General features: G+C 37.5%; 1 protein-coding gene across 3 annotated transcripts in view; it reads left to right on the top strand.

Annotated features, from left to right (window-relative positions):
• TMEM68 (transmembrane protein 68) overlaps positions 1-14,031 on the top strand; it is a 39,906-nt gene that overhangs the window by 7,912 nt on the left and 17,963 nt on the right. For all 3 annotated transcript variants that reach the window (XM_079796093.1, XM_079796094.1, XM_079796095.1), the window contains 2 exons: positions 66-110; positions 692-1,082. In XM_079796093.1, coding sequence (XP_079652219.1) covers positions 761-1,082 — 322 coding nt within the window. In that variant the 5' untranslated portion in view covers positions 66-110; positions 692-760. The remainder of the gene's footprint in view (positions 1-65; positions 111-691; positions 1,083-14,031) is intronic.

Genomic DNA, 14,031 nt, shown 5'->3' with positions numbered 1-14,031 from the left:
TTAACTCTAGTATTGATTATCTTTTTAAAAATCATGTTTTTTTCCATTTATATACTGTTTTCCAGAATACATACAAAGAAGCTTGGGACAAGATATTTATCTAATTTCTGGTAAGTTAACTGACAGATTTAGAGAGTAACATAAAATAATTGTATGGCTATATTTTCAGTCATTTAAGATTTAAGATAATTTTTAGAGGATAAAAATGATACTGATAAAATTTTATTATTACATAATGCCAAAGGAAAAGACAGCTTTTCTATAAACTGGCTTATAAAAGATAATATCCAAAAATGCATGTCATAATTTCCTAAAGATGTGAGTTACTTTTATTGAATCAGATATTAATATTATCTTTTGTGAAGAATAGCGTTATCTCAACATAACCTGGTATAAGATACAAACATTCAGTATGATCTACTTAAGGTAAAAGTCAGATTATTAAGATCAATCTGAAGTTTCATTCTTCATCAGCCTTATTTCCCTCTCTCAGTTATAACTTGTGAGTTATTTCAAAAGCTAAACCTGACATACTTTCTGAGTGGACAAATGAAACCTTATAATTTTCACATTTAAATCTGCAACAGTTTACTCATTTTTGGTAGAAATGACTATATAGTATTTATGTAGACTAAAACATTTAACTTTTTAGCTATGAAAAGAATAACATTGGATTATTTTTCCCTTCTAGTGGCAAAATTAAAGACTTGTCATGATAATGAAGAAAGAAACTGAATTTGTCATTTTCACCTAAAGAAAAATGATAGACAAAAATCAAACCTGTACAGGACAGGACTCTATGCCCTATTTGAGTTGTCTGATTCACATATTTGAAGAATGGTTTGGCGTGGAACAATTGGAGGACTATTTGAATTTTGCAAACTATCTCTTATGGGTTTTTACACCACTAATACTTTTAATACTTCCTTACTTTACTATTTTTCTTCTCTACCTTACTATTATTTTCTTACACATTTATAAGAGGAAGAATGTATTAAAAGAAGCCTATTCTCATAATTTATGGGATGGCGCAAGGAAGACAGTAGCAACTCTGTGGGATGGACATGCAGCAGTTTGGCATGGTAAGCAAGAATGCATTGATCTCTATGTGTTGCTGTTCGTGTTTGTGGCATGGAAATGATATCATTCCACTTTATTGATTGAGAAGATACTGAAAAATATAATGGAAGGGATATTTACTATTTCTTATCTATTTGCACGCATTGTGCATGTGTACGTTTTAAAGTGATTTTTTCCAAATACATTAGTGTCCGTTAAAGAACTACACAGCAGTTGGACTATTACTATAAGCTAAAGTATAAAAATTTATATTTAAGACATCTAAAAGAGTAAGAGACTATATAAAACATTATATAAAACTGTTTTGAAAATACTTTAATTATTTAGTATTTAGTTCCATTTAATTCCTATTGTTTAAAATAGGTTTGACTTTCCCAGTGTACAGATATTTTAAAAATGAATGCTAAAAAAAAAAAGAATGCTAAATATAATTTGTATACCAAAAGTTACCTTTTTTTAAATTTTTTTTTATTATTTTTTATTGAGGTATTATATTTGTACATATCTTACCATTGCCCCCCCCACCCCACACCCACACATGCCCTCACCCCCCAGAGTTTTGCGTCCATTGTTTATGCTGATATGCATGCATACAAGTCCTTCGTTTGATTTCTTATCTCCCCCCCCTCCCTAACTTTCCCCCTGTAATTTGAAAGTCTGTTTGTTGCTTTACTGTCTCTGTATCTATCTTTTTGTTCATCAGTTTATAATGTTCTTTATTATCCATAAATGAGTGAGATCATGTGGTATTTTTCTTTCATTGACTGGCTTATTTCACTTAGTATAATATTCTCCAATTCCATCCAGGTTGCTGCAAATGATGAGAATTCCTTCTTTTTTATGGCAGCATAGTATTCCATTGTGTAGATGTACCACAGTTTTCTGATCCAGTCATCTGCTGATGGGCACCTAGGCTGTTTCCAGATCTTAGCTATTGTAAATTGTGCTGCTATGAACATAGGGGTGCATATATCCTTTCTGATTGGTGTTTCTAGTTTCTTTGGATATATTCCCAGGAGTGGGATTACTGGGTCAAATGGGAGTTCCATTTTCAGTTTTTTGAGGAAACTCCATACTGTTCTCCACAGTGGCTGCACCAGTCTGCATTCCCACCAGCAGTGCACGAGGGTTCCTTTTTCTCCGCATCCTCGCCAACACTTGTCGTTTGTTGATTTGTTGATGATAGCCATTCTGACAGGTGTGAGATGGTACCTCATTGTTGTTTTGATTTGCATCTCTCGGATAATAAGTGACTTTGAGCATGTTTTCATGTGTCTCTTGGCCTTCCTTCTGTCTTCTTTTGAAAATATTCTGTTTAGGTCCGTTGCCCATTTTTTTATTGGATCATTTATCTTCCTTTTATTAAGTTGCATAAGCTGCCTGTAGATGTTGGAGATTAAACCTTTATCAGTGCTAGCATTTGCAAATACGTTCTCCCATGCAGTGGGCTTTCTTGTTGTTTTGTTGATGGTTTATTTTGCTGTGAAAAAGCTTTTTATTTTGATGTAGTCCCATTTGTTAATTTTCTCTTTAGCTTCCATTGCCCTAGGGGCAGTGTCAGTGAAGAAGTTCTTTTGGCATATGTCTGAGATTTTGTTGCCTGTGGATTCCTCTAGTATTTTTATGGTTTCCCGTCTTATGTTTAAGTCCTGTATCCATTTTGAGTTTATTTTTGTGTATGGTGTAAGTTGGTGATCTAGTTTCATTTTTTTGCATGTGTGTGTCCAATTTTCCCAACACCATTTATTGAAGAGACTGTCTTGATTCCATTGTATGTTCATGCCTCCTTTGTCAAATATTAATTGAGCATAGTGGTTTGGGTCAATATCTGGATTCTCTATTCTGTTCCATTGATCTATATGTCTGTTCTTGTGCCAGTACCAGGCTGTTTTGAGAACAGTGGCTTTGTAATACAGCTTGAAATCTGGTATTGAGATCCCTCATACTTTATTCTTCTTTCTCAGGATTGCTGCGGCTATTCGGGGTCTTTTTTTATTCCAGATGAATTTTTGGAGAGTTCTTTCTAGGTCTGTGAAATATGCTGTTGGTATTTTGATGGGGAGTGCATTGAATCTGTAGATTGCTTTGGGTAGTATGGACATTTTAATGATGTTGATTCTACCAATCTATGAACATGATATGTTCTTCCATCTGTTTACGTCTTCCTCTATCTCTTTTTTCAGTGTCCTGTAGTTTTCCGCGTATAGGTCTTTTACCTCCTTAGTTAAGTTTATTCCTAGGTATCTTAATTTTTTTGGTGCGATGGTAAATGGGATTGCTTTTTTAGTCTCTCTTTCTGTAAGTTCACTATTGGTGTATAGAAATGCCATAGATTTCTTGGCGTTAATTTTGTATCCCGCTACATTGCCGAATTCATTTATTAAGTCTATTAGTTTTTTGATGGAATCTTTTGGGTTTTTTACGTACAATATCATGTCATCTGCAAATAAGGACAGCTTCACTTCTTCTTTTCCAATTTGGATGCCTCTTATTTCTTCTTCTTGCCTAATTGCGGTAGCTAATACTTCCAGTACTATGTCAAACAGGAGTGGTGAGAGTGGGCATCCCTGTCTTGTTCCTGTTCTTAGGGGAAATGGTTTTAGTTTTTGCCCATTGAGTATGATGTTTGCTGTGGGTTTATCATAAATAGCTTTTATTATGTTGAGGTATGATCCTTCTATTCCCACCTTGTTGAGAGTTTTTATCAAGAAAGGGTGTTGGATTTTGTCAAATGCTTTTTCTGCATCTATTGATATGACTATGTGATTTTTATCTCTCAATTTGTTTATGTGATGTATCACATTTATTGATTTGCGGATATTGTACCATCCTTGCATTCCTGGGATAAATCCTACTTGGTCATGATGCATGATCTTTCTGATGTATTGCTGGAGCCGATTTGCTAGGATTTTGTTGAGGATTTTGGCATCTATGTTCATGAGGGATATTGGTCTGTAATTCTCTTTCATTGTGTTGTCTTTATCTGGTTTTGGTATTAGGGTGATGCTAGCTTCATAGAAGGAGCCTGGAAGTGTTCCTTCCTCTTGAATTTTTTGGAATAGTCTGAGGAGGATAGGTTTTAGTTCTTCCTTGAAAGTTTGGTAAAACTCTCCTGTGAAGCCGTCTGGCCCGGGCTTTTGTTTGCCGGAAGCTTTTTGATGACTGCTTCAATTTCTTCCATAGTTACTGGCCTGTTGAGCTGTTTAGCTTCTTCCTGATTGAGTTTTGGAAGGTTGTATTTGTCTAGGAATATGTCCATTTCCTCCAGGTTGTCCAGTTTGTTGGAATAGAGTTGTTCGTAGTATTTTGTAACAATCCTTTGTATTTCGTCAGGATCTGTTGTTATTTCACCTCTTTCATTTCTGATTTTGTTTATTTAGGTCCTCTCTCTTTGCTTCTTGGTGAGCCTGGCTAGAGGTTCATCAATCTTGTTTATCCTTTCAAAGAACCAGCTCTTGGTTTTGTTGATCTTTTGTATTGTTTCTTTGGTCTCTATGTCGTTTATCTCCGCTCTGATCTTTATTATTTCTTTCCTTCTGCTTACACTGGGCTTTTCTTGTTGCTCTCTCTCTAACTCTTTGAGTTGTTTGGTTAGGTAATTTATTACCATTGTTTCTTGTTTTTTGCAGAAGGCTTGTAGAGCTATGAACTTCCCTCTCAGGACTGCTTTCGCTGTGTCCCATAGATTTTGGATTGTTGTGTTTTCATTGTCATTTGTTGCCATGATGTTTTTTATTTCTTCCTTGATGTCTTTGGTAACCCAGTCATGGTTTAATAGCATGCTGTTTAGTCTCCATGTGTTTGATTTCTTTGGGTTGTTTTTATTGTAGTTGATTTCCAGTTTTATGCCACTGTGATCTGAGAAGAAACTTGATATGATTTCTATCTTCTTGAATTTGGAGAGACTTTGCCTATGTCCTAACATATGGTCTATCTTTGAAAATGTCCCATGTGCACTTGAGAAGAATGTATATTCTGTGGCTTTGAGGTGAAATGTTCTGAAGATGTCAATTAATTCCATCTGGTCTAGTGAGTCATTTAGGATTGATGTTTCTTTGCTGATTTTTTGTTTAGAGGATTTGTCCAATGGTGATAGTGGGGTATTGAAGTCTCCTACTATAATTGTATTGCTGTCAATCTCTCCTTTGATATCTTCCAGGAGTTTTTTAATGTATCTTGGTGCTCCTGTGTTGGGTGCATATATGTTTACCAGAGTTATTTCTTCTTGTTGGATTTCTCCCTTTAGTATTATTAAGTGGCCTTCATTATCTCTTGTTATGTCTTTCACTTTGAGATCTAATTTGTCAGATATAAGTATTGCTACCCCAGCTTTTTTTTCATTTCTGTTCGCCTGGAAAACCTTTTTCCATCCCTTTACTCTCAGTCTGTATGCGTCCTTTTTTTTTGAGGTGGGTTTCCTGTAGACAGCAGATATATGGGTTTTGTTTTCTTATCCAATCTGTTACCCTGTGTCTTTTGATTGGGGCATTCAATCCACTTACATTTAAAGTTATTATTGATAGGCACTTATTTGTCGCCATTTTTATTCTATACCCCTGTGTTCCTTCTTTGCTTCCTATTTCTTTCTTTCTTTTTTTTTTACAGCAGACCCTTTAGCATTTCTTTCATTGCTGGTTTGGTGGTGATAAACTCCCTTAGCCCTTTTTTGTCTGTGAAGCTCCTGATTTCACCTTCAATTTTGATTGATAGCCTTGCTGGGTACAGTATTCTTGGATTGAGACCCTTCCTTTGCATGACTTTGTATATTTCATTCCATTCCCTTCTGGCTTGATGAGTTTCTGTTGAGAAATCAGTTGCTAGTCTGATGGGGGTTCCTTTGTATGTAACTGTCTGTCTCTCTCTGGCCGCTTTTAAGATTCTTACTTTGTCGTTGGTGTTTGCCAACTTAATTATAATATGCCTTGGCGTCGGTCTTTTGGGGTTCATTTTGCTTGGAACTCTGTGAGCTTCTTGGATTTGTGTGGGTTTTTTCTTCCCTATATCAGGGAAGTTTTCTGTTATTATTTCTTCTAACAGGTTTTCTATTCCTTGCTCTGTTTCCTTTCCTTCTGGTACCCCTATTATCCTGATGTTGTTTTGTTTTGTGTTGTCCCGAAGTTCCCTTAGGCTCTCCTCATGCTTTCTAATTTTTGTTTCTAGAAGCTGTTGTAATTGGGTATTTTTTTCCATCTTGTCTTCTAGCTCACTTATGCGGTCCTCTGCTTCTTCTAGTCTACTCTTGATGCTTTCTATTGAGTTCTTTACAGCAGCGATGTCATTTTTCATTTCTTCTTGGTTCTTCTTCATTTCCTCTTGGTTCTTACTCATATTGTCGAATTTGTCTTCCATCCTTTTCAGCCACCTTATGACCATTTCTCTGAATTCTTTCTCTGATAGGTTGTTTGCCTCTAGTTCGTTTACTTCCTTTTCTGGTGATGCCTGCTTCTCTTTCCTGTGGGGGCTATTTCTTTGTCTCCCCATGGTCTCTCTTCTCTGGATGTCTGGTTATATAGTTCTCTCTCTCCGGCGTTGATTTAAAGGTACACAATACAACACAACCAGGCACAACACACAAGGCACTAAACAGAATTGTATTCACGATATTAATAACCTCCAATAAAGGTAACCACCAGAGAAAGACAAATTAGGAAATAGGAGTGGAAGAGGGAGAGTAAAAAGAAAGAACAAAAAAAGAAAAAAAAAAAGAGTGTGAATCTGAACTTGGGAGAAGAGCAGAAAAAAAAAAAGAAAAGAAAAATAAGTAAGAGAGACAAGAACAATACTAAGAGAGAAAAGGGGAACAAACTATATATATGGGGAGTAGACTCCACTAGAACAACCACTAATCCCAGCAAATTCCAGCAACACGAGCCTGGAGATTAATACAAACTGCAACACCAACTAATATCAAGTGAGGCAAGGGAAAACAAAAGTAAAAAACAAACAAAAACAAAGCCAACAATAGAACCAACCAAACAAACAAAAAGAATAATCAAAACAATCTCATAAAAAAAGCATAAAAATTCAATCTAATCAACATTCAAGCAAACAACAACAAAAGGCCAGAGAGAAAAATAATTTTTTAAGGTAGCGTAGAGAGAGGTATGTATGGATTTGGAGCAGGGGGTTGGGAATTAGATATATAAGTAGGGTGAAATTTTAGCAGAGGGTAAACTGAAAAAGTAGGGAAAATCTAAAGCCAGAAAGAGTTAGATAAGCAGAAGACCAAAAGGGGAAAGGTTAGGAGGAGAGTGATGGCAAAATGTTAGCGTTGAGATAGGGTAAGGGAAAGATGCAAATAGAATGTAGGACACTAATCCCAAAATAAAAGAAAGAGAAAATCTAATGACATTTTAAAAAAAAAAAAAGTAAAATAATAGTAATAATAATGCTGATTGAAAATAAAAATGTAATAATTAAAAAGGTGAAAATTGAGTGAGGAAAAAGAAAAAAATTTTGTTTCTTAAGTAAAAGATGCAAAAAATGAAAATAAAAAATTAGAATAAAAAAATTGAAAAAATAATTAAAAATTAAAAAATAGGAAGACTAAAATGTGCAGTAGCGGCTGTCATTCACTTCCTCTATTATTCTGTTTGGTATGCCTGTTTCCCAGTCTGGGCGGTATTTCAGTTCAGCTTCGTTCCTCTGCTCCTCAGTGTTGTAAGCCAGTCCTGCTTTTTAAGCCGGCCGTGTCTTAATTTCTCGTATTTATTTTTGATTACACCAGAGACAATTAGCGTTTCGGCCCCTGGGTGGCAGTGTTTCTGAATTGTATTCCGGGCCTCTCTAGCTTTTTTTTTTTTTTTTCCCCTCTATGGCACTCACTACCGGTTTGTGGAGGTGTGTGCCTCACAGCTGCCTCTCCGATGGTCACACCCAGCTCTGTTCCCAGGTTCCGAAAAAACACCTTCCCCCTGCAGTCTTTCAGGGTTTTTCCACCTGGGTTTTCCTATGTATTGGGCTTAGTAATCAGAGTCGGAAAGAGCCCAAGTGTGCGGACAGTGGGTCTGTGCGCCAGACTAAGAAGCCTGCACTCCTTTGAAAATTCTTAGTCTGATCCTCCTCGTCAGATTAAAATGAGTTGCTTTTAAGAGGTCACTTCAGTTAGCAGCTCAGAGGACCCCCTTCCACATTCACGGATCACGGCAGCTCCAACTGCCGCCGATTTTTCTAGGCACAGACCTCCCGGTTCCCGCCGGTCCCGCGGCTCGCGCGCTTCCCTCCCACAGTGGGAATTAGAAACCACACCTTATTTCAGGCGAAATCTGACCTTTCCGTGGTTCAGTGAAGGGTTCCTTTGAATCCGAATGTTTGCGCCGATAGGGGACCGGTGTTCTGGTGCTCGCAGCTGTTCAGTGTTTGCAGTTGTCGCGGAAAGTCAGGTTTCCAATAAAATCCTCCTTTCCTTGCAAGATGGCGAGGCGCCCAGTGAGCCCGCAGCTCCGGGAGGGGACCCAGCCCCTGTGGGTGCTGCACGGTCAGGGGAGCCCTGGCCAGCACTCCCCCGCCTTCTCCTGGAGTTTAGCTGTCCCTTGGCTCGCCAATATACACTCCCCCTGCGAACCTCTGCTGCTCCTACTCTCCGCCCCAGGACCAGACTCCAAACACGACTCTATTCCGTCGCCATTTTTTCTCCGTCTCTCCAAAAGTTACCTTTTTAGGTATGATTTATTTCAGAGGTCATTATATCTTTCTCAATAAATGAGATAGCAGTGCGTTTATCTCCAGGATATTCATTTTTTTTTCTTTGTTATTTCAGAAAATATGATGTGCATTTATATTGGTTGGTGGTTCTTCATTTGGCTGTCATGAAAATTGCCCTCTAGTGGTCTATCTTCAAGAACTTGGTGTTTTTCTCTATCCGTTTTTACCTTATTTGTTGGTCTCTTTTGTTTTGGACTATACAAAAATACAGAAGGTTCAATAGGCTGGTAACAAAGTTGTGTCCTGTGTATCATGTTGTTTAGCATCAAAAGTGTTTTCACAGAAAGACATGCAAGGAAGCACAGATTTTGAAATAGACACCTGAGGTGGTGATCATTCTAAGGAATATAAATGTCAGATTACTATTTTGTACACCTGAAACTAATATATTATATGTCAACTATACTTTAATAAAAAAATAGACACTTAAGAATATATATAAGTATAAAGCTGCTCTTACCAAAGATCACAATGACATGCTTATTAGGTTAATGTGTTGTCATTTTAATACTAGATACATTCTTACAAATTTTTTTTGAGCATGTAACTATGCCATACACTGTAAAAGGCTTAACATGCACTAATTCTTTTATACCTTACTAGAGGTCCAGTGCACAAAATTCGTGCATGGGGGAGACGGGGAGTCTTCAGCCCGGCCTGCACCCTCTCGCAGTCCGGGAGCCCTTGGGGGAGTGGACCTACACTGGCAGTCAGACATCCTTAGCACTGCTGCGGGGGCGGGAGAGGCTCCCACTACCGCTGCTGCGCTTACCAGCCGTGAGCCTGGCTCAGGGCTTCTGGCTGAGTGACGCTCCCCCTGTGGGAGTGCACTGACCACCAGGGGACAGCTCCTGCATTGAGCATCTGCCCCCTGTTATCAGTGCACATCATAGTGACCAGTTGTTCTGCAGTTCGGTCAATTTGCATATTAGCCTTTTATTATATAGGATTAGAGGCCTGGTACATGAAATTCGTGCACTGGTGGGGGGGGGGGAGGGGGGAGTCCCTCAGCCCAACCTGCAGCCTCTCGCAGTCTGGGAGCCCTTGGGGGATGTCCAACTGATGGCAGGCCTAAGCCGGCCGTTGGACATCCTTAGTGCTGCTGCGGAGGCGAGCTGTGAGCCTGGCTTCTGGCTGAGTGGCGCTCCTGCATTGAGCGTCCGCCCCCTGATAGTCAGTGTACGTCATAGTGACCAGTTGTTCTGCAGTTTGGTCGATTTGCATATTAGCTTTTTATTATATAGGATAACATAATAGATAGGTTCTGTTACCTCCATTTTATAGTTTTGCCAGGAGGAAGCAGAGAGGTTGTTATTTGCCCAAGGCACCCTAGGAAGCTAGGAGAAAGAGCCAGAATGCAACCTCAGATATCAGGCTCTAAGATGTGTGCTTTTGTGGTCTGTGCTGTGTGGTACGTTTGTCCCAGATTGGGGATTCAGGGTCAAAAGTAGTGGTATTTAGCAGGTTTGCATATGTCTTTGATGAATTAAATTTCTATTATTTACTCATTTATGCTAATGCTCTTGTTAGTCAGTACAACTCTCATACTCTCTGATGGTTGTTTAACATGAGGCAAGACAATACTTCAGCATACCATGTGTGTGTGCCTATAGAGACTGCATCTAGGTAGACTGCTATTATTCATTGTCTTTAAAACAGTGATACCAAAATTCAGTGGTGTCATTTACAATACTCATTAGGAATATTTATCTCCCTCCCACATATATAATGCCCCCTCACTCCCCCTAGTACCCCCTCTCCCCATAGCTCAGGATAACATGCTTTGTAAGGAATAGTTGAACTTATTTTGTAGCAGAATATCTAATTTTGAGGTGTCTTATTTAATTATTGAGGTATTTTAAAATATGCACTTATGACTCAGAGGAGGTTAAAATGTATATATCTTTCGAGCCCACCCAGGGACGCCAAAAAAATGTATATATGTAGTTCTTACTGTTTTAATGTTTTATTATGATAACATTATTTTTATTAGATAAATGATACTTTTAAAAATTACTGCTTTCAGAGAAGAATGAAGATGGAGAGATAGAAACATCAGTGATGAGAGAGAATCATTAATTGGCTGCCTCCTGCATGCCCCCTACTGGGGATGAGCCTGCAACCCGGGCATGTGCCCTTGACCGGAATCAAATTGGGACCTCTCAGTCCACAGGCTGACACTCTATCCATTGAGCCAAACCAGCTAGGGCGATAAATGATATTTTTTAAATGATTTTCTTTATCCTGTTCTTTAGTGACATATAAAAAAGGCATTTGTGTGCATATTTGGATTTTGTATTGGTGTCAAGTCCATTTTAATCATGCTTTTTAAAGAATCTTCAAAGGAATTTTTAACTAATATAAATGTTTATTGTAAAAAATGTGTCAAAAAACAAAAATATAATAGTCACCTAAAATTTACCATAATGTATATAATTTATTTTATTAATCTTCACCCAAGGATTCATTGATTCTAGAGAAAAAGAGGGAGGGATGGAGTGGGGGAAAGAGAAAGAGAGAGAATGTGTGACAGTTGGTTGCCTCCTGATGAACCCTGACTAGGTATCAAATAATTATCTGCCCAACCAGGAATTGAACCTGAAACTTTTTGGTGAGTGGGACAATGCTCAAGCAACCGAGCCACCTGGCTGAGCAGTGTGTAGGGTTTTTTTTGTTTTTGTTTTTGTTTGTTTGTTTTTTTGTTTTTAGAAGGGATCTACCTCAGGAGGATATTATTCTTATCTGAATTCATGCTGCTGATGTCTAAGCCAATAGCAGGTTAACACCTTTACATAATAAATACTGCTATGGAGATGAGACTACTTGAGCTCCAGTATAGCCATCAAATCCTCTCTCTGTGGGCTAAGCTACATGGATAGCCAAAATATCAGGAGAGTGCTTAGTGAGCATTGGGTCACTGCAGGGGAGGTAATAAATTTTATTTAACAACATCAAATAAGAGCCATATTCATTCCAGAATAGTATGTTCTTATTAATGGAGCCCAGACTACTCAAAATATGCATATTGAGGTTCCTTCTCCCTGGACAGTGGTTGGATGGACATTGACCATAATTGCCTTTGTGATTGCTTTCTCTGAGCTTCTCTTGCTCATCAGATCCCCTCAGGATTGGTGTAGTATGGGCAGGAGACTATGGGGCTACACATTGAAACCAACATTGGGAAGAAAGTGTGGTATATTTAAGAGAGTTTTTGCATTGAAGTTGGTGACCAGGTGAATGTAGAGTCTGAGAGAGGAGGAGTTAAAGTACCCTAGGATTTCTACTGCTATACAGGGAATCATTGGACCAGAAGTGCTCTGTTTAGATGAACAGAAGCACTAAAGTGGGAAAGCATAGTTAGGGAGCCATCATTGGTCCGTATGATTCAGGAAAGAATCTGAATAGTATCACTTGATGGGCAGTTATCACTTGTTGGACTAAAGTGATAATCCACTAATGCTTTCCGAGCCAGGAGTGGTATGACCCATTTGTGCTTTAAGAGTGACACAGTTAAATAATATTTGGACTTTATGTTAATGGCACTATGGTAAACTATAGTTTCTGTCAAGAATTGAATTAACTAAACTTTTCTGCTTTCAACCAGATGATTTGGTATATGTAAGTAGTTCAATTGTTTCTTAATTATTTTAAAAAAATGTTCTGAAAGCAATGAAGAATCTCAAAAATATTTTGTATAGAGTCCCTCAAAGAAATATTCTTTATTTCTTAGAAAATATATCTGATGAGACAGTTGATCCTTTTGGTAACTTCAGATAACCTTAGTGATTGTTCTGTCAAGCTTAAAATAAATTGAATTAACTTGAATTAGTATTAGGTAATTGGAAAGAAATGTTAAAAAACAAAAACATGAAATCTTGAAATATCACTAAATTTAATTTTTACAAACTTTCATTCTCTTGACCTGAAACTAATATATTAAATGTCAACTATAATTAAAAATTAAAAAAAAATTCGTAATCATTGTCTTGAGTCCACTTGAATTATTATCAAGTAGTTCATGCTTTCAATACTAGAATCAGTCACCACTCTTAATTTAATCTGTTTGGTGAAGACCTTATAAACTATAAAAATGAATTTCCTGTACTAAAATTTACACTGAAATCTTTATTTGAATGCTTGTTTCTTAGCAAAGCAAACGGATAAACCTTAAGGGAAAGAAACAGACTAAAAGTTTCAGATTTCCATATTTTGGATTCTTCTTTTGTCTCTGACATGTGAGCAGCAATCCTTGGGAGAGCTGTTCTGTGTGGGGCAGTGTATGGCTGTAGGAACTTCCTTCCCTTTTCTGCTATAATCAAGGAAATTTCCTTTTTACTTTTCCTTTTTCTTTGAGCTTAATAATGCTCTTGGCCTCTGGATACTAGCTTTTTTCTTTCCTCACTCCCTCCTTCCCTCCCTCTGTCTTTCCTTCCCTCCCTCCCTCCCTCCCTCCCTCCCTCCCTCCCTCCCTCCCTCCCTTCATTCCTTCCTTCCTTCCTTCCTTCCTTCCTTCCATCTTCCAAAACAATTTTATTTAATTGGATGGAGTATCAACCAAAAATGGTGTTCCTTTTATGACATGAAAAAATAATAACAAAAACATCTTAAGTTATATATTACTTTATAATTTTTTTCTTTTTTATTGAGGTATAATTGACATATAACATTAATTTCAGGTGTACAACATCATGATTTGATATTTATACATAAGAGAAATGATCACCACATTTTCAAGATTGATGTCAAGAAGCTTACTGCTATGGTTTGTTCTAGGAGTTGAATGGTTTTAGGTCTCACATTTAAGTATTTAATCGATTTTTTTGTTAATTTTGAATGGTATAGGCTGGTAGTCCAATCTCATTCTTTTGCATATGTCCGTCTAGTTTTTCCAACACCATTTATTGAAGAGATTGTCCTTTCCCCATTGTATATTCTTGGATTCTTTGCTGTAAATTAATTGACCATATAAGTGTGGGTTTATTTCTGGGCTTTCTAGTCTCTTCTATTGATCTACTGTGTGTGTGTGTGTGTGTGTGTGTGTGTGTGTGTGTGTGTGTGTGTTTTAAATCAATACCATACTGTTTTGATTACTACAGCTTTGTCAGATAGTTTGAAATCAGGGAGCATAATGCTTCCAGCTTTGTTCTTTCTTAAATTGTTTTGCCTATTCAGGGTCTTTTGTGGTTTTAAACAAATTTTAGGGTTGTCCTATTTAAGTGAAAAATGCAATTAAATTGCATTGAATCT

The sequence above is a fragment of the Cnephaeus nilssonii genome (assembly GCF_951640355.1).
Source record: "Cnephaeus nilssonii genome assembly, chromosome: 18".
NCBI lineage: Eukaryota > Metazoa > Chordata > Mammalia > Chiroptera > Vespertilionidae > Cnephaeus > Cnephaeus nilssonii.
Note: the sequence above shows the minus strand (reverse complement) of the source record. Positions and strands in the feature narration are given on the sequence as shown.